At 41.6% G+C, this 21900-nt stretch overlaps 1 protein-coding gene across 1 annotated transcript in view; it reads left to right on the top strand.

Moving 5' to 3' along the window:
- LOC139575910 (myosin-binding protein C, cardiac-type-like) overlaps positions 1–21900 on the top strand; it is a 43312-nt gene that overhangs the window by 2902 nt on the left and 18510 nt on the right. The window contains 13 exon segments of the mRNA XM_071401350.1: positions 1996–2316; positions 4793–4966; positions 5271–5348; positions 5520–5668; positions 5874–5991; positions 6178–6226; positions 8115–8202; positions 9697–9856; positions 13313–13445; positions 13668–13670; positions 14021–14145; positions 14376–14481; positions 15851–16017. Of these exon segments, the coding sequence (XP_071257451.1) occupies positions 1996–2316; positions 4793–4966; positions 5271–5348; positions 5520–5668; positions 5874–5991; positions 6178–6226; positions 8115–8202; positions 9697–9856; positions 13313–13445; positions 13668–13670; positions 14021–14145; positions 14376–14481; positions 15851–16017 (1671 nt within the window).

Here is a 21900-nt window from a genome sequence, read left to right as displayed (position 1 = left end):
TTTGTGATGTAATGAGCTGATTGGAAACCATTCTCTGGTTAGAGGGTAATAAAACACCTGATACAACTCACAGAGAGGAGAAATGTATTAGACAATAAAAAGCTCTCATTAACAACACATTGGAGAGCTCTGATATCAATCCACTGCAATGCAGATGATTGCAATGATAAGATCAGCCTTTTCAGCATTTATCAATTTCAATTGATTAATTCAACTGAATTCAAAATAGGGGTACAATTAAGGTTATATACAGTGCATTCGGAAAGTATTCAGACCCCTTGACTTTTTCAACATTTTGTTACATTACAGCCTTATTGTAAAATTGATAAAATTGTTTTTTTTGCCCCTCATCAATCGACACACAATATCCCACAATGACAATGCAAAAACTGTTTTTAGATTTTTTTGCAAATGTATAAACATTTAAAACCGTAAATATCACCTTTTCATAAGTGTTCAGACCCTTTACTCAGTATTTTGTTGAAGCACTGTGGCAGTGATTACAGCCTTGAGTCTTCTTGGGTATGATGCTACAAGCTTGTATTTGGGAAGTTACTTCCATTCTTCTCTGCAGATCCTCTCAAGCTCTGTCAGGTTGGATGGGGAGCGTCACTGCACAGCTATTTTCAGGTCTCTCCAGACATGTTCGATCGGGTTCAAGTCTGGGTTCTGGCTGGGCCACTCCTACGTTTTCTTGGCTGTGTGCTTAGGGTTGTTTTCCTGTTACAAGGTTAATCTTTGCCCCAGTCGGAGGTCCTGAGTGCTCTGGACCTGGTTTTCATCAAGGATCTCTCTGTACTTTACTCCGTTCATCTGTCACTCGATCCTGACTAGTCTCCTAGTCCCTGCTGCTGAAAAACATCCCCACAGCATGATGCTGCCACCTCCATGCTTCACCGTAGGGATGGTGCCAGGTTTCTTTCAGACGTGATCATTGCCATTCAGGCCAAAGAGTTCAATCTTGGTTTCATCAGACCAGATAATCTTGTTTCTCATGGTCTAAGAGTCCTTTAGGTGCCTTTTGGCAAACTCCAAACGGGTTGTCATGTGCCTTTTACTGAGGAATGCCTTCCGTCTAGCCACTCTACTATAAAGGCCTGATTAGTGGATTGCTGCAGAGATGGTTGTCCTTCTGGAAGGTTCTTCCATCTCCACAGAGGAACTCTGGAGCTCTGTCAGAGTGAACATCGGGTTCTTGGCCACCTCCCTGACCAAAGCCCTTCTCCCCCAATTGCTCAGTTTGGACAGGCGGCCAGCTCTAAGAAGAGTCTTGGGAGTTCCAAACTTCTTCCATTTAAGAATGATAGAGGCCACTGTGTTCTTGGGGACCTTTAATGCTGCAGAAATGTTTTGGTATCCTACCCCAGATCTGTGCCTTGACACAATCCTGTCTCAGAGCTCTACAGACAATTCCTTCGACCTCATGGCTTGGTTTTTGCTCTGACATGTGCGGTCAACTGTGGGACCTTATATAGACAGGTGTGTGCCTTTCCAAACAATGCCCAATCAGTTAAATTTGCCACAGGTGGACTCCAGTCAAGTTGTAGAAACATCTCAAGGATGATCAATGGAAACAGGATGCACCTGAGCTCAATTTCAAGTCTCATAGCAAAGGTCTGAATCCTTATGTAAATAAGGTATTCCAGTTATTATTATTTTTATAAATTTGCAAACATTTCGAAAAACCTGTTTTTGCTTTGTCATTATGGGGTATTGTGTGTAGATTGATGAGGGAAACAATTTATTGATTCCATTTTAGAATAAGGCTGTAACGTAACAAAATGTGGAAAAAGGAAAGGGGTCTGAATACTTTCTGAATGCACTGTATAACCTTATTTGTAACCTTAAGTGCTTCCATTTTGATAATAGAACTACTATGGTGTATCATCATAGTGCACTTCAAAGGTTTTACATCACAATTTACTGCAAAAATCCATGACAAACTGGGCATCTTAAAGGGAATAATTTCATTCTGACCCATCCTTCCCTCTCCAGTCTCAGCATTTGCCAAGAAACCAAAGACTCAGGTGGCAGAGGAAGGGGCAACAGTGGTTTTTGAGACAGAGACAGAGAAGCCTGATGCGAAGGTGAGATGGCAGTGCAACACAAAGGACCTTGTCTCGGACGACAAGTATGTGATCAAGGCAGATGGAAACAAGCACTCACTTACCATCCAAGAAGTCACCAAGGAGGACGGCACTGCCTATGCAGTGATTGCCGGAGGGTCAAAAGTCAAGTTTGACCTAAAGGTGAAGGAGAAAGAAGTCATGGAGGAAGTCAAATTGGAATTGAAGGAGAAAGTGAAGGAGAAGAAAGGTGGGAGTCTATGAGGCTGTAGACCTGTGTCCAGAGCCATACTCACCTATGAGCACAGTGTGAGGAACACCGAGCACAGAGGCCACCAAACACCATAAACATGTTTGTTGAACACTGAGCACTGTTTGTTGCACTGCTGGTTGTTATCACCTCAATCACAGTCTGTTTTAGACAATCATTCAGTATGTTTCATTTCATCAAGCACAGAGCACAGTGTGTACTGTAACATTACCTACATAGTTGATCACACAGCAACATGTACCCTTCAGCCTGGCAGTAGGAACTGTGTGTGGTTTGATAAAATGCCTGGGGTCAGAGAGAGAGAGTGGCTGTGGAGAGCTCAGACTTGGAGCAGCTCCAGCCTGTCCAGGGCTGCTGTGATTCACATCAAACCCTCCCTGATGACCTTCACCCTGGCCTGACACAAACAGATTGTTTCCTCATGAGTAACCACAGCAGCAAGTGCTCAGGATAGATAGTCACAAGAGGCATCTGACAGGAGATAGCACATGGAAACTTGATCCGTTCAAAGTTGATAAATGGAAATATTTGCTAGATAAGCGTAGACAAATGTGTAAAATAGGGACCTTGTAGCAGTGGTAAGGGCAGAAATGTTACAAGAGGCAGGCAGGTTCAGAAGTTGTGCTTTTATTTATGTCAATGGTGATCCAGACATTCAATTGACAATATTGACAAAGTAATCAAAAATAGATATTTCCAAACTTCTAATAACACTTATAATGAAAAAGGGAATGCCTAGAGGCAGGCAAATCTGTCTACTCCAGACTCAGGTTGGGGTATAACAGGCTCATATCAGCCTCCTAAAAATGACCAAAACAGGCGATTATAACTGGTAATGTAAATGCATATTCATTCAAAAATCCTTCATTACCCTTCAATGTGGAATAACAGTCTAAAGCAGACATAATAATCATCAGAACTTATTTAATGCACAATTCACAGTCGAGTCATTCATAATATTGATGTCCTCGCAGGAAGGCCATCTACAACTATTAGAAAGCGCCCGCGCACAAATACATTACAGATAGGCCCACTCAGAGCCATCTACCAAAAGATTGTCTATTATATTGACAAGATAGTCGATTGACCGCTCCAACAATGGAAATACATGTCCTTTAAAGATGGAAGGCAGGCAGGCAGGCAGGAAGAGGTGAGATCAGGTGGGACCATTCTAGCTAATGAGAGGGAAGATACTTGTATGAACAACAGGCTATAGAGATATACTGTATATCTGTGCCATTATAGCGTCTGTGACTACCTGGGCAGCGCCATTGAGGCTGTCTCCATTTTAAAGTAAGCAATTATCTTCTGCTTCATTGGCTGATTGCTCCCAACTAATAGGAATTCCCACCCAGTTGACTACTTTAAAATGGTGGAATCCTCAATGGCAATGTCCATGTTAAAACGTGTTATATCCATGATGAGTCCTCTATCTATCTCTATGACAACAGGCACAACTCTGATATAAAGTGTTTTTTTTCAAAGTTGCCGAAATGCCACGTGCATTCACTTATATCAGTGCATTCGTAACAACCTAATATTTACGGAACTTCTATTCAATCAAATAAGCCTCACGTAGCAAATGAGCAATTCCATTTTTTGTTGACCAAATTCAACACTCTCTCAATGACTACTGCACATTTGAAACAGATGGGGAGTGCCATGGACAAACAGCAAACAAACCATTTTTATGGAAATCTCTTGCCTTGTGAGTCTTGCAAATGTCCATGTGCATTATAAACATTGTGCCCACTCAGAGGAGAAGAAATAGTCAATGAAATGCAACAACATATTGTAGGCCTACCAAACATGAATAAAAATGTGTACAATGTTGCAAAAAACGGTAAGGGAATGACATTTTGTCAACCTAGCGATTACTGTACGTTCATATGTAACATTGATTTAACAAACATGTTGATCAATTTGAGAAAACAACATCAAGCAATAGGCCTACGGAAACAAAGCACTCTCAAATGTTAAGACATTTTATGAGTTAAGAGAGAGCATGCGCATAGGCTAAGTTTCGCCACAAAATGTGACCCCTCGAGCATCCCATTGGTTCCTGCATGATGCCCCTCCTCAATCATCTCATTAGTTCCTGCATGAACGCCCCCCCCCCCCAAGCATGCCATCTTCCTGCTTGTGTGACACTTTTGATATTGTGGATTTCCCCGGATTGTCTATGCAATTAAAATGTTGGTCAAAAGGGAATTAAAGTATTATCTGAGTTTTTCTTTGGTCCACCACCAAAGAACATTCAGCCAACTTGTCACAACTGTGGGAAGCATTGGAGTCAACATGGGCCTGGGGGGGGTGTGCAACTCAATATTAGGAAGGTGTTCCTAACGTTCTGTAGACTCAGTGTATATGGCCTACAGTCCAAGGTACACTTAGTCTACTAACTAGAGAAACATTCAGTTCTATGAGTCTCTCATTGTTAACTCTTTGTTACCAGAGGAAGCCCAGGGTGGAGCAGGGGACCCAGCAGCTTCAGATCCAGCTGCTACATACACTGAAGCTCCAGTGGAGGCCCCAACCCCAGCAAAGACCCCTGCAGCAGCGGACACTACACCAGCAGCACCTCAGCCAGGTGCCAATATACAGGCACATGACACTCCAGGATTTGATGGTTAGACCAATGTTTACAGATTGTTTCCACCGATCCTTTGAGCTACTGGATACACGCTTGTGGTGATGTTGTAGGGTCACAATGCATGGAAACGGATACATTGTAATATACTTCACTGAAAAACTTGTGCACTGCGCTTGCCAGTATCACAATTTAGCTTTGTATTAGCCTCACAACCTTCCACAGAGTTTCTGTGAAGAAAAAAACACAAAAAAACAGATGGTTTAACAATCCTCGGTAGTTTACTTTCTCCCAGCTTCTCCCTAGCTCTGTTCTGTTTAACATTTTCCTGTTCCTTTCCCAGAAAGTCAAGCCCCTGACACGAAGACAGACCTCACTGGCCTGTTTACAGAGAAACCCCAGAGTGGGGAGGTCGCTGTGGGTGAGTGACACCATTACATTTTAGTCATTTAGCAGACTCTCTCCTCCAGAGCGACTTAGTTAGACACCAGACATTAGGGAACAGTACCCCAGAGATCATAACCATTCATGCAAGCCATTCATAAAGATGTTATGGCCATGTCAAGGCATGTTTCTCTACTGTTGTGTCCAGGTGAGAACATACATTTTGTGGCTAAAGTGAATGCTGCTTCACTGCTGAAGAAGCCCACCATCAAGTGGTTTAAGGGGAAGTGGATGGACCTGGCTAGCAAGTCTGGAAAGAACCTGCAGATCAAGGAGCTTTATGATCGTAACTCTAAGGTTAGACCTTTTTCCCATCCATGGGCATGTTACATACTGTTGTCACCAATGTACAGTTCTGAACACCATGATAGGTTGGACACTGCAATGAGCTGTTAAAAGTTGTTCAGGAAAGTCCTAGAGATCACCTTGCAAAAGACTTCAGAGGTTTTATGGTTTTGGCTGACATTATTATTACCAGGAATTTTTTGGCCTTTGATTTCAGGTCTACACCTTTGAGATGCAGATCATTGCAGCCAAGCCCAGCTTCGCTGGAGCTTACAGGTGTGAGGTGTCATCCCGGGACAAGTTCGACAGCTGCAACTTTGACCTAACTGTGCATGGTGGGTGCCCTCACACACAGTACAATCCCTAGGGGCAGATTAACAGAAATTACAATTGTTCTTATTTTCTCCTTAGTGCCTTTCCTTGCTAAAGCATACAGTAAATATCAGTTATTTTTTTATAGTACCTGTGGTATAAAAATCAATGATAGAGAAGAGATAAGTGATTATTCTATCATGTTTCAGAGGCCCGGGCTGTGGAGGGGTTTGACATCAGGGCAGCTTTCAGGCGCACGTAAGCTCAAACATTTCTTTCTTTCTGTGTGTGTGTGTGTCACAAGAGGTTGGTGGCACCTTAATTGGGGAGAACGGGCTCAAGGTAATGGCTGGAGTGGAATAAATGGAATGGTATCAAATACATCAAACACATGGTTTGATGCCATTCCATTCTCTCTGTTCCAGCCATTATTATGAGCCATCCTCCCCTCAGCAGCCTCTACTGGTGTGTGTGCATGTGCGAAAGTTAAAAGTATATCAAGTTGTTATTTAGCAAGCTGTATCAACAAAACAACACAAATTAACTTTGTACAATGGTATTAACAAAAGCATTTTTCGACAGCCCCAAACTAGCAGTCTGTGCATATTGTTGGACGGTTATTTAAATGCTTCTCTTTTTTTGTATACAGTATGTGCCAATACACAATAAGTAAATGGGGTGTAATAGTATCTATACAGTCCTTTGGATATGTGAGAGAAATAACTATCTGGCAATGCCAACTTGTCAGAAGTGGAGCTGCTAAGAAGAGAAGTGGACCATCAGGAAGGTAGTGGCGGGAGGGGTGTTTGCTGCAACATTGGGGGTTCATATCCAAACACTGGAGCCTCTGATTACCAAAAAGACTTCAGGGAAAGCTTTTCAGTCCCTCTTTTTTTCTGCTTTCCTTTTTGGCCAAACAGAGCCAGTTTCTGGGAATATGTAACTTCCTCGCTGGAATTTGAGAAGACAGCCTTGGTGTGAAAGAGACAGGGTTTGACCTAACTCATCTTTTAAAGAGACCACCTTAGATGTTAAATCCACTGGGTCATCCTTTAGCTTGACAGCTTGAACACTGTCATTGTGTCGACTTTGACAGAACCAGCTTCTGGTTTGGAGGTGAGAGAGTACAATAGGCTGGGTTAACAAGCAGCTTAACAGCACACCAACTTTATATGTCACTCAAACTCTCTCTCTGATCTACCTCTGGGTCTTTATCAAAACAGCGGAGCCAGCTGCACAAACATTGAGCCGACGTAGTGAGTTTTGGTCTTGCCCCTGGTTTGATGGTATTGAAAGTGCCAGGATGTGTTAAGACACACAGGCTTTTCTGTGGCACTGGTTCTCCAGGGCTGTCGGATGAGAGATATCACTGGAGGAAGTCACCGCCGTGTGTTGTAATTCTACCACATAAACCACCAAGCCCTCGTTTAATCCTGATCGCTTCAGAGATCAGAGGAAAAAGATAAACACTTCCAGCCGCATATAAAACTGCTGTCCTCTCCCTGAGATCCCTCATCACATTGATCAGTGTGGAATACAGATTCCATGGGGATTTTGACCAGGTGCTGGCATTCACTTTGAGTGGTTTGTTTTTGTTTGGAAGATTGTTGCTTCTCATGGTTACGCTAGTACAGGGTAAGCATGCCAGAAAAGACAGCCTGTCTGTCTCTATCCATCTATATTATACTATATTTACAGTGCGTACCAAAGTTCTCTTTGTTTCTTACCCCTTAAAATATCTACCAGCTCCCTGTGTTCCACCTTGAAAAAATGTCAAGACCCTTTCTGCTACTGTCTATCATTGTCCCCCATTATGAAATCGGGGAGGGGACTGTGGATTTGTCTCTGTCCGTTCCTTCGTACGTTAGTCACACGCGATATCTCAGACAGTACTGGCCTGATTTTTAAAAAACGTGGGTGAATGATACATCTTGCCACAGAGATCCGGCATTTACAAAATTACACTGATTCGTCCAAGGCAGGAGCTATAGTAATTAACTGAACATCATTCGTGGGGGACAACATGTTTACTGTTGTTTTCAAGGGTGCTGCTCATCTCTTATGGTGATGATGATAACTACACTGTAAGAATACATTGCTTTGATAGGGTACTGACATTGTGTTATTGGCGCTGATATTTCTACAGCAGTATGGATGGAAGCGAGGAAGCAGGAGAGTTGGACTTCAGTGCCTTGTTGAAGAAAAGGTGAGTAACATCATTATTTTCCAAATCAGTAAGCTTGTTTCTCTTGGGCATGTTATCTCATTGTGTCCATCTTTCTTTGTCACCCCCCCCCCCCCTCTGTTTCTTCACTGGATTTCACTATACAGAGAGTAAGTGACTACTACTAGTTTACCCAACAGATTGGATTTATGGACATGATTTCCCAGATACTTTATCACTAACCTGAATTCAGGTCAGTCTTGCTGCCTACTCACAATGCATCTTGAGTCCTCCTGCTGATCTCATACTGGTCCCAGACTACTTCTGCCTAGCACACTCACACCCCTCATGCCCTGCAGAAGACTCTGTCACTTCTACCAAACAAGCTAGAACACATAGAGCAGTACACTATTAGAAAAAAAGGTTCCAAAACGGTTCTTTGGCTGTCCCCATAGGAGAACCCTTTTTGGGTCCAGGTAAAACCCTTTTGGATTCCATGTAGAACCCTCTGTGGAAAGGGTTATACATGGAACCCAAAAGGGTTCTCCCTGGAACCAAATAGGGTTCTGAAATGGGTTCTCTTATGGGGACAGCCAAAGGACCACACATCTGAATGCACTAGAAGCTTTCACAACACTTTGTGGTCTACACCTGTTTCTTCCCTGTGAGTGTCACTGCATCATCACAATGAGTCATCACTGACTCTCAAGACCTACCTTCCATATCCAGTCACGACTCCACCTGTTTTAATGGTTTATTTATTTATTTAATGGTTTATTTTAGCCCCCATCACACACAGACATTGTTCCATCTCACTCAATCCCTTAATGTCAAACCCATCTCCTAGTCTAGTGGATTTCATGCCCTGGCATTTACCTTGATGTCATGTATTGACCTATACTGGCAAACACATTGTTTTAGGATCTCTTGTTTATGTGAATGTTTTTTTCAAAATTCATAATGCAGTAAAAATTATTCTGATTTGATGTTCTGTATAATTCAGATTAATCAGAATTTATTTTCAATATTTTACAATAGCTATGGCACTTTTCTGCATGTCTGCAGACCATTGCAGCAGAAATTATATTTGTTGTAGTTGTTGCGCTTGTTTGCGGTCTTCATGGGTGGGTTCTAGGGTGCTATAATTCGATTTTGGGTACTGCAATGTATATTTGATGTGTGTATTAATCTGTTTGGTTTGTCTTGTCATGCATGTCGCTTGGGTTCTGCTTCGGAATGAGTGCAGCAGTTGTTTTAAAGGTTCACCAGGTCATCGGTAAGAAACAATTGTTGTCGATGTAATAATATGCTATCTGATTGTTATGTGAAGACTGCAATGAGTTTTGAGTGAAACCTGAATGCAAATTTGACTTATAAAATTGTAATGGAAAATTGAAAAAAAATTATAATGAAGAAAATGTATAAGTAGGCCTATTGAGCATGAGTAGACCTAACTGTTACTGTGCATGGTCAGTAATGTAGCCTAATGATAATGCTAAGTGTGGCTTCAGACAGTGGCTTACCTTGTCCCCTTGTGTCATCTTTCTGTGCCAGTGCCTCTAAGTCCCAGGTCAAAAGTGAGCCTGATGAGGATGTATGGGAAATCCTCCAGAAGGCTCCAGCCAGTGAGTATGAGAAGATTGCCTTCCAGTATGGCATCACAGACCTGCGTGGGATGTTGAAGAGGCTGAAGAAGATGAAGAAGGAGGAAAAGAAGAGTGAAGGTTGGTATCTCTATCTTTGTGAAACCAACACTTATCCTTCAGCTAATACATTATGCATCCTGAGACTGAACCCGACCTAAAATGGACACCGCAAATACCCATTTAGGTACTCATCCCTTCAGTCATCCCTCCATGGAAGCCTCCATTGTAGAAGCTAGCTACTATACAGTGGGGAGAACAAGTATTTGATACACTGCCGATTTTGCAGGTTTTCCTACTTACAAAGCATGTAGAGGTCTGTAATTTTTATCATAGGTACACTTCAACTGTGAGAGACGGAATCTAAAACAAAAATCCAGAAAATCACATTGTATGATTTTTAAATAATTAATTTGCATTTTATTGCATGACATAAGTATTTGATCACCTACCAACCAGTAAGAATTCCGGCTCTCACAGACCTGTTAGTTTTTCTTTAAGAAGCCCTCCTGTTCTCCACTCATTACCTGTATTAACTGCACCTGTTTGAACTCGTTACCTGTATAAAAGACACCTGTCCACACACAATCAAACAGATTCCAACCTCTCCACAATGGCCAAGACCAGAGAGCTGTGTAAGGACATCAGGGATAAAATTGTAGACCTGCACAAGGCTGGGATGGGCTACAGGACAATAGGCAAGCAGCTTGGTGAGAAGGAAACAACTGTTGGCGCAATTATTAGAAAATGGAAGAAGTTCAAGATGACGGTCAATCACCCTCGGTCTGGGGCTCCATGCAAGATTTCACCTCGTGGGGCATCAATGATCATGAGGAAGGTGAGGGATCAGCCCAGAACTACACGGCAGGACCTGGTCAATGACCTGAAGAGAGCTGGGACCACAGTCTCAAAGAAAACCATTAGTAACACACTACGCCGTCATGGATTAAAATCCTGCAGCGCACGCAAGGTCCCCCTGCTTAAGCCAGTGCATGTCCAGGCCTGTCTGAAGTTTGCCAATGACCATCTGGATGATCCAGAGGAGGAATGGGAGAAGGTCATGTGGTCTGATGAGACAAAAATAGAGCTTTTTGGTCTAACTCCACTCGCCGTGTTTGGAGGAAGAAGAAGTATGAGTACAACCCCAAGAACACCATCCCAACCGTGAAGCATGGAGGCGGAAACATCATTCTTTGGGGATGCTTTTCTGCAAAGGGGACAGGACGACTGCACCGTATTGAGGGGAGGATGGATGGGGCCATGTATCGCGAGATCTTGGCCAACAACCTCCTTCCCTCAGTAAGAGCATTGAAGATGGGTCGTGGCTGGGTCTTCCAGCATGACAACGACACGAAGCACACAGCCATGGCAACTAAGGAGTGGCTCCGTAAGAAGCATCTCAAGGTCCTGGAGTGGCCTAGCCAGTCTCCAGACCTGAACCCAATAGAAAATCTTTGGAGGGAGCTGAAAGTCCGTATTGCCCAGCGACAGCCCCGAAACCTGAAGGATCTGGAGAAGATCTGTAGGGAGGAGTGGGCCAAAATCCCTGCTGCAGTGTGTGCAAACCTAGTCAAGAACTACAGGAAACGTATGATCTCTGTAATTGCAAACAAAGGTTTCTGTACCAAATATTAAGTTTTGCTTTTCTGATGTATCAAATACTTATGTCATGCAATAAAATGCAAATGAATTACTTAAAAATCATACAATGTGATTTTCTGGATTTTTGTTTTAGATTCCGTCTCTCATAGTTGAAGTGTACCTATGATAAAAATTACAGACCTCTACATGCTTTGTAAGTAGGAAAACCTGCAAAATCGGCAGTGTATCAAATACTTGTTCTCCCCACTGTATCTGTATTTACAGCTAAATGTTACCTCTGCAGCACAGGAGGCTGCTGAGGGGAGGACGGCCCATAATAATGGCCAGAACGGAGTGAATTGAATGGCATCAAGCATGGAAGCTATGTGTTTGATGTAGTTGATACCATTCCACTTACTCCGCTCCAGCCATTACCACAATCCCGTCCTCCCCAATTAAATCGCCACCAACCTCCTGTGCTCTGCAGATAAGTATTGTTAACTATAGGAAAAGTAATTGCGCTCCATTTTTTTAATTTTTTTATTTCACCTTTATTTAACCAGGTAGGCTAGTTGAGAACAAGTTCTCATTTACAACTGCGACCTGGCCAAGATAAAGCATAGCAGTGTGAACAGACAACAACACAGAGTTACACATGGAGTAAACAATAAACAAGTCAATAATACAGTAGGGGGAAAAAATGAGTCTATATACATTGTGTGCAAAAGGCATGAGGAGGTAGGCAATAAATAGGCCATAGGAGCGAATAATTACAATTTAGCAGATTAACACTTGAGTGATAAATCATCAGATGATCATGTGCAAGTAGAGATACTCGTGTGCAAAAGAGCAGAAAAGTAAATAAATAAAAACAGTAAGGGGATGAGGTAGGTAAATTAGGTGGGCTGTTTACAGATGGACTATGTACAGCTGCAGCGATCGGTTAGCTGCTCAGATAGCAGATGTTTAAAGTTGGTGAGGGAAATAAAAGTCTCCAACTTCAGCAATTTTTGCAATTCGTTCCAGTCACAGGCAGCAGAGAACTGGAAGGAAAGGCGGCCAAATGAGGTGTTGGCTTTTGGGATGATCAGTGAGATATACCTGCTGGAGCGCGTACTACGGGTGGGTGTTGTTATCGTGACCAGTGAACTGAGATAAGGCGGAGCTTTACCTAGCATGGACTTATAGATGACCTGGAGTCAGTGGGTCTGGCAACGAATATGTAGCGAGGGCCAGCCGACTAGAGCATACAGGTCGCAGTGGTGGGTGGTATAAGGTGTTTTAGCAACAAAACGGATGGCACTATGATAAACTGCATCTAGTTTGCTGAGTAGAGTATTGGAAACTATTTTGTAGATGACATCGCCGAAGTCGAGGATCGGTAGGATAGTCAGTTTTACTAGGGTAAGTTTGGCGACGTGAGTGAAGGAGGCTTTGTTTTGCGAAATAGAAAGCCGATTCTTGATTTGATTTTGGATTGGAGATGTTTAATATGAGTCTGGAAGAAGAGTTTACAGTCTAGCCAGACACCTAGGTATTTATAGATGTCCACATATTCTAGGTCGGAACCGTCCAGGGTGGTGATGCTAGTCGGGCGGGCGGGTGCAGGCAGCGAACGGTTGAAAAGCATGCATTTGGTTTTACTAGCGTTTAAGAGCAGTTGGAGGCCATGGAAGGAGTGTTGTATGGCATTGAAGCTCGTTTGGAGGTTAGATAGCACAGTGTCCAAGGAAGGGCCAGAAATATACTGAATGGTGTCGTCTGCGTAGAGGTGGATCAGGGAATCGCCCGCAGCAAGAGTAACATCATTGATATATACAGAGAAAAGAGTCGGCCCGAGAATTTAACCCTGTGGTACCCCCATAGAGACTGCCAGAGGACCGGACAATGTGTCTGTGTCTGTGTGTCATGTGTCATGTGTGTCATGTGTCATGTGTCTGTGTCTCCAAACTCCAGTTTTCCTAAAGAAGCTGGACCCTGCCTACCAGGTAGAAAAAGGGCATAAAATGAAACTATGCATTGATGTGGCCAATGAAGACGTAGATGTAAAATGGTTGAAGAATGGGCAAGAGATTCAATCAACTGGAAGGTAGCCATCAGTGGAAAGGGTTTTCTGAGCTTGCATTCAATTAGAATTAATTACTGATGTACCATCTCTTACAAATGTGTGTACCACACATGCTTATTCAGCAACTCAACAATACAATTATCTATCTCTAAGATTGCTGTATATGCCATGCTAACGTTTCTCTTCCTTCCCCCCACAACACATGGATGGACTGTGCTGACCTTGCTGACCTTTCATGAACAGCAAGTAAGTACTTCCATCATGTCAAGCAGCACATCTGAGATTGTTTTGCTAGGTACCAACAGTAGCAAAGGGCTGAAATAAGCTACACAGGAATACGACTTTGTCAACCATTGTAAATATGGAAGCTTTTTGGGGTCTCCACACTGCTGTCTAATCTGAAAACATGATGATGACTGATGTAAAACTGTTATGCTATCAACCAATTTACCAACCATCTATACAATGTATCATCAACAGAATACAGTGTTACACAGAAGGTTATTGTGGTTTGAATGTTGTCTATGTCTGTCAAAAAGAAGGGACAATTGAGTGAATAAATGAGTGGATAATGAAGGATCTTGTCCATCTACCAGGTACATCTTTGAGAGTGTTGGCAACAAGCGATACCTCACCATCAACCACTGCTCACTGTCAGACGATGCCACATACACTTGTGTGGTCGGAGATGAGAAGTGCACCACAGAGCTCTTTGTCAAAGGTACATGTGAGACAACTGAAAGTGAACAATCAACGGTCCAACATGAATGTTTCATTTGTACACCAGTTTGAATGCATTTCACACTGACATTATATTTGTGCCTGCGTGATGTTTAAGATAGCATCATGACATAACAAGGGAAACTCACAACAAGGGAAATATGATTATTTGCTAAGGTGCCTGGTGGTATAATGGTGGTTGTTATTGTTTCTTTCTCTGTGTGTCTACAGAGCCTCCTGTCACTATTACAAGTAATCTGGAGGACCAGATGGTCATGAAGGGTGAGCGGGTGGAGTTAGAGTGTGAGGTGTCAGAAGAAGGGGCTACTGTCAAATGGTAAGAGGTCCCGTGTGGCTCAGTTGGTAGAGCATGGCGCTTGCAACGCCAGGGTTGTGGGTTCATTCCCCACGGGGGGACCAGGATGAATATGTATGAACTTTCCAATTTGTAAGTCGCTCTGGATAAGAGCGTCTGCTAAATGACTTAAATGTAAATGTAAATGTAAGACGTTCCCTCAACCCACAAATCAAACTCAAACACCATAACTTCCATACCATAGAAGGTGTGAGTGAGGAGGTCAACAATGGGTGCCATTCCAGACAGGGTCTTAAGATTTACAAAGTGCCAAATCCCTGACCCAGGACATCAAAAGCATGGTCTGGCATACTGTTCACATTACGTCACTTCACAACAACTCAGACAGACACAACAGATGGCTGTAATAACTAATATGGTGACATAGTGGTACAGAAATAGCTATATTTTGTGTTTCCCTTGTTAGAAGTAATCCACATATCAGATCTTGGTTTGAGGATACATTACTCTGGTTGTAAGGATTGAAACAGATGTAGTTTTTGAGTCTGCGCTGCATGGTACACATTCCTCACATGTCCAGTTGATGGCATTTGTGTCGCACATAGCTTTAACGTGTTAGTCACCCCGAGGCTGTGACTTCCCTGGTTGACAGATAGATGCTGACCTGCCTGCCACAGTGTCTCTGCCACAGTGTCACAGCCACGGTGTCTCTGCCACGGTGTCTCAGTCACGGTGTCTCAGCCACGGTGTCTCTGCCACGGTATCTCTGCCACGGTGTCTCTGCCACAGTGTCTCAGTCACAGTGTATCTGCTACAGTGTCTCTGCCACAGTGTCTCAGTCACAGTATATCTACCACAGGGCTAGGCTGGATATCATAACATGCAGTAAATTATCAGCCACATGAAAGGTCACACAGGGCTGTTAGCACCTCCCCTGTCCTTTAGCGGAACAAGAAAGTAATTGTGAATTATGGTCACCCATCTAAAATACAACAGGGTGATGTTCCTGGAATTGGGCCTAATCATGGGCACAGAAATAAATATCTATCTGCCAGTTTGTTTCTTTGGACAAACATACAGTATCAGATTGCCATGATACCACTGTTAATACCTGTGCAACAGTGCCTTCATTGGTGAAAATGAAATAGTTGTGGTAAAGTGATGACCATTCAGAAAAGCGACATGTTGAGAACATTTGTAATGCAAAATGGCTGACTGTCTTACATCGACAACTCTGTAACACATTCACTAGATACTGTCTAACATAACCTCAAATCAAAGCTGTTATAGTGACACCTCTGACTGTTCTGTAGAAATGTAGATTCAATTAATCAGACAATAATGGAGAATTTGATACTGCTGGTGCTCATGTGGTACTCTGTCTATGCAGGGAGAAAGATGGTGTGGAGCTGACAAGGGATGAGTCCTTCAAGTACCGCTTCAAGAAAGATGGCCGCAAGCACGTCCTCATCATTAATGAGGCAACTAAGGAGGACTGTGGCCACTACACAGTTAAAACCAATGGTGGTGAATCTATGGCTGAAATCATGGTGTCGGGTAAGTGCTCACGTCAGACAACAGAACAGAATGAAATACATCTCTGCTCAACAATGTCGAATTTGATAGCTAGTATCCTGGGGTCCAACCACCTGCAGTCCATAAAGCATGTCCAGTTTAAAGACAGACAAAGTAATCTTTGAACTAGAGTACTGGGCTGAAGATACAAAAAATATTGTGAATCTTCTTCCTCACCCTTCACCGAGACACAGCCTACTCTTGTGTTCCTGTCACTCCAAGCAAGCCCCTGTTCTGCCTAACCTTGAAACATGGCTGCCCACGCCATCAACCATGTTACTATGTCAAGGTTACAGCACAGACACAAGTCTGTCCAAATGCCGGCTAAACTTAGAAGCTGTGTCTGTGTCTGTGTCTGTGTCTGTGTCTGTGTCTGTGTCTGTGTCTGTGTCTGTGTCTGTGTCTGTGTCTCTCTCTCTCTCTCTCTCTCTCTCTCTCTCTCTCTCTCTCTCTCTCTCTCTCTCTCTCTCTCTCTCTCTCTCTCTCTCTCTCTCTCTCTCTCTCTCTCTCTCTCTCTCTCTCTCTCTCTCTCTCTCTCTCTCTCTCTCTCTCTCTCTCTCTCTCTCTCTCTCTCTCTCTCTCTCTCTCTCAAATTCAAATTCAAATTCAAATTCAAGCTGCTTTATTGGCATGAAAAACATTGTGTCAATATTGCCAAAGCAACAATGTATACAATATACATTGTAATACAATTAAAACAATGACAAATAATAATATAGAATGGCAGTAAATAATAATACAAAATTAAATATAAAAAATAGTAACAATAAAATGGTAACAGTCAATAGTCGAATGTAATGTATGGTGTAATGCACCACTACCACCACCACTATCATTAAACTGCTATCATTACCATTACCACCCATACCATTACTATTTGGAATGATAAACAACAATAATAATACTAATAACAATAACAGTAATAACAATAACAGTCATAATAAGTAAGTTACTGCTTACTATGCAGATGTTATTATTCAGTGTCCCTCAGGCTATGGCAGGCAAATACATATTTGGCTGCAAGAGGAGCCATTGCTCCTTCGCCCATGAGTATTTTTAGTTTTTCCTCTGGGTTTAATAAGTTAAAATTTGGAATAAATGTAGTCATTTCTGTGAATAATGAATCTCTTGGTGAGGAATATTTATCACAGTAAAGGAGAAAGTGCATCTCTGTTTCTACCTCCCCTGTCGTGCAGTGACCACATACACGCTCCTCTTTGGGTAGCCATGTCTTTTTATGTCTGCCGGTTTCTATTGCCAATCGGTGGTCACTCAGCCTGTACTTGGTAAGGATCTGTCTCTGCTTCGAATCTCTGACAGAGTAGAGATATTCAGCCAATTCATATTCTCTGTTTAGGGTCAGATAGCAATTTAGTCGGCTTTGGGATTTTGTTTCGTTTTTCCAATGTTGTAAATATGAGTCCTTTGATTGGTTCATGATTTTGTTTATTGGAATTCTTTCTTTTGAAGCAGTGCCGGTGTCAGCTTGGTTGGTTAGGTCCAACACCAGCTGACTGAGAGGGCTTGTTTCTGGGCTCAGTTCTTGGGTTTGAAGTGCTTTAAATTGCAGACTCGAATTTGGACTTGAATTTAGATGTAGCCAAAATTTTAATGATCTTTTCTGTATTTTCATTATTACTGGAAAGCGGCCCAATTCTGCCCTACATGCATTAGTTGGTGTATTTCTCTGGACTTGTAGGATTTTCCGACAGAATTCTGCATGTAGGGTTTCAATTGGATGTTTGTCCCACATTTTAAAGTCCAGTTTATTGAGTGGCCCCCAAACCTCACTTCCGTAAAGAGCTATTGGTAGGATTACACTGTCAAATATTTTGGTCCAAATTCTAATTGGGATGTTGATTTTGAATAATTTCATTTTTATTGCATACAATGCTCTGCGGGCTTTTTCTTTGAGTGCATTCACTGCCATATTAAAGTTTCCCGATGCAGATATGGTCAGACCAAGGTAGGTGTAATTTTTTGTGTGTTCAATTATGGTGTTGTTCAGGGTGAATTTATATTTGTGTTTCTGACATCTGTTTTGTTTTTGGAAAATCATGATTTTAGTTTTTGGGAAATTTACTGCCAGGGCCCAATTATGGCAATATTGCTCTAGAATATTAATGTTCTGTTGAAGACCTTCTTTGGTTGGTGATAGAAGTACCAAGTCATCAGCATATAGCAGGTATTTCACCTCTGTGTCAAATAGTGTGAGTCCTGGGGCTGGAGAATGGTCCAACATGTCTGCTAATTCATTGATATAAATGTTGAAAAGATTTGGACTCAAACTACAGCCTTGTCTCACACCTCGACATTGTGAAAAGAATTCTGTTCTTTGGTTTTTGATTTTTATTGCACACTTATTTTCTGTGTACATACATTTTATTAAGTCATACACCTTACCACCAAGCCCACTTTGTAGAATTCTGTAGAATAGCCCTTCGTGCCAAATAGAATCAAATGCTTTTTTAAAGTCAATAAAGCAAGCAAAGATTTTGCCCTCTTTTTTTTGGTGGACGTGTTTATTAATTAGTGTGTGTAAGGTGTATATATGGTCAGTAGTGCGATGGTTAGGGAGAAAGCCAATTTGACATTTAGTTATTACATTTTTTTCTTGAAGAAAGGTTTGGATTCTTGAATTCAAAATGCTACAGAAAACCTTTCCCAAGTTACTGTTTACACAAATTCCCCTGTAATTATTGGGGTCTGATTTGTCTCCACTTTTGTGGATAGGGGAGATGAGCCCCTGGTTCCAGACATCAGGGAAGCAGCCAGAAGTTAAAACCATGTTGAACAATTTAAGCACAGCATTTTGCAACTCAGGTGTGCTGTTTTTCAGCATTTCATTTCTGATGTTGTCTAGACCACAAGCCTTATTTGATTTAATAGATTTGAGCTTTTCATTTAGTTCTTGTTGGGTTATTGGGTAATCTAATGGATTTTGGTTATTTTTAATGACTGATTCAAGGATTTTCAATTTTTCTTTAATTTCTAATTGGTTCTGTTTTAAGTCTTTTTGTGGGATGTTTTTGTATAGATTATCAAAATAAGTTTTCCAAATTCCTACATCTTGTATGGCTAATTCTTGTGGCTTTGTTGTGCTTAAATTGTTCCACATGTCCCAGAACTGATTTTGGTCAATTGCGTTTTCAATTTCATCAAGTGTCTTGTTGGTATAATTCAGTTTCTTGCGTTTCAGTGTATGTTTATACTGTTTTTGAGTTTCAAAGTATTCATATCGTAGCTCTGGGTTGTTTTGCTGCTTATGTTTTTTGTTTGACATTTGTCTTAGGTGTTTTCTAATTGTTTTACATTCATTATCAAACCATTTGTCAGAAACATTTTGTTTTTTGTTTCTGATGTTGCATTTCTTTGGTTTTCTCAAATTTGCTTTCGATGCTGCTTTTTGGAATATGCAGTTGATGTTTAGAGTAGCCGAATTGACACCATCTTTATTGTTTTGGTATTGTGAGTTATTGAAAAACTGTATAGAGTTCATCATTTCTTTTGAGTTCAATGTTTCAATGAATCCCTCTGCACTGTTTGGAGCCCATCTGTATGATTGGTTTATGTTGAAGAGTTTATTGGGCAGTTTTTTTGAATGAATATTGCCGGTTAATTTCTTCAAAAACACGTTGATCTGACTGTGATCTGACAATGGTGTCTGTGGTCTGACAGTGAATGCACTAATGGAGGAGGGGTCAATGTCCGTGATGGCATAATCGACTACACTTGTCCCAAGAGCTGAGCAGTAAGTAAACTGACCTAAAGAGTCCCCTCTGATTCTACCATTAAGCATGTACAGGCCTAAGGCTCGACAGAGATGCACTAACTCCTTCCCATTTTTGTTCAGTATTTGGTCAGGACTGTTTCTATTATTTATAATAGGGCTGCTGTACAAGGAAGGATCTCTCTCTCTCTCTCTCTCTCTCTCTCTCTCTCTCTCTCTCTCTCTCTCTCTCTCTCTCTCTCTCTCTCTCTCTCTCTCTCTCTCTCTCTCTCTCTCTCTCTCTCTCTCTCTCTCTCTCTCTCTCTCTCTCTCTCTCTGTCTCTGTCTCTGCTCTCTCTCTCTCTCTCTCTCTCTCTCTCTCTCTCTCTCTCTCTCTCTCTCTCTCTCTCTCTGTCTCTCTCTGTATGTGTTCTATCTCTCTCTGTTTGTTCTCTCTCTCTCTCTCTCTCTGTCTCTCTCTGTTTGTTCTCTCTCTCTCTCTCTCTCTCTCTGTCTCTCTCTGTTTGTTCTCTCTCTCTGTGTTCTCTCTTTCTCTCTCTCTTCTCTCTCTCTCTCTCTCTCTCTATTCTGTCCTGTCCTGTTGTACTGCATGTTTAATTTGTTCTGTATATCTAATTTGTGCCAATAGGTGTATATTTATAGGGATATTCCAAAAAGGTATTCAGGGAACACAGCAAACTAAAAATGTTGTCCTATTCCAGCGAGTATAGAGAATCAAACCACAGGCGACGTGGTAGAGACGTTGGATGATGACCATTCAATGGAAACGAACATAGGAGAAAATCTAAACGAACGTAGGACAAAAATTAAATAACCACATTAATTTTGATTGAACAACAACCATCAATTAACAATGTCACTTCAGCATTTTCAACTTTGACAGAACCTTAGCCGTGTCATTATGACATCTAAAAACACCCATTCTCCACCATCTCGTAACTAAACATCAGTTTATCACCGTTTTACAATCCTAACATGACCGTAAGTGCCCAGTCATTGATGTCAAGAGCTGCAGTATGAAGACATTGGTTTTGCTGTCTTTAAGTTAGACCTGTAATTTCTTTTGAACATTTTGGATGTAGATGTACAGTACCAGTCAAAAGTTTGGACACACCTACTCATTCATGGATTTTTCTTTCTTTTTACAATTGTAGAATAATAGTGAAGACATCAAAACTATGAAATAACACATGGAATCATATGGAAATATATTTTATATTTGAGATTCTTCAAAGTAGCCACCCTTTGCCTTACCACACTCTTGGCATTCTCTCAACCAGCTTCACCTGGAATGCTTTCCCAACAGTCTTGAAGGAGTTCCCACATATGCTGAGCACTTGTTGGCTGCTTTTTCTTCACTCTGTGGTCCAACTCATCCCAAACCATCTCAATTGGGTTGAGGTCAGGTGATTGTGGAGGCCAGGTCATCTGATGCAGCACTCCATCACTCTCCTTCTTGGTCAAATAGCCTTTTTTGGCTACTACATAATTCCATATGTGTTATTTCATAGTTTTGATTTCTTCACTATTATTCTACAATGTAGAAAATAGTAAAAATAAAGAAAAACCCTTGAATGTGTAGGTGTGTCCAAACTTTTGACTGGTACTGTATATAAACAGACATGTATGTTTGTATATATACAGTTATCAAACCAAATCAAAATCAAATCACATTTTATTTTTCACATGGGCCAAATACAAATACAATCTTATCATGAAACGCTTACTTATGAGCCCTTAACCAACAATGCAGAGTTTTAAAAAAATTAAGTAAGTAAGAATTTTTCTGCTAAATGGACTAAAGGATAAAATAACAATAATGAGGCTATATACAAGGGGTACATGTACTGAGTAAATGTGCAGGAGTACGGGTTAGTCGCGTAATTGAGGTAATATATACAGTACATGTAGGTAAGGGTAAAGTGACTACGCATAGATAATAAACAGAGAGTAGCAGCAGTGTATGTGAGGAGTGTGATGGAATATTAATGTATATATGTGTGTGGCGTCAATATGAATGGGTGTGTGTGTGTTTTGTGTGTGTGTCCGTGTGTGTATTGCAGTGTCAGTGTAGTATGTGCGGGTGTGTGGTTAGAGTCCAGTAAGTGTACATCAAACCTGTGCAAGAGAGTCAG

Source organism: Salvelinus alpinus, chromosome 5, assembly GCF_045679555.1.
Source record: "Salvelinus alpinus chromosome 5, SLU_Salpinus.1, whole genome shotgun sequence".
Lineage (NCBI taxonomy): Eukaryota > Metazoa > Chordata > Actinopteri > Salmoniformes > Salmonidae > Salvelinus > Salvelinus alpinus.
The sequence above is the reverse complement of the archived record's forward strand: the minus strand, read 5'-3'. Positions and strand labels throughout refer to the sequence as shown.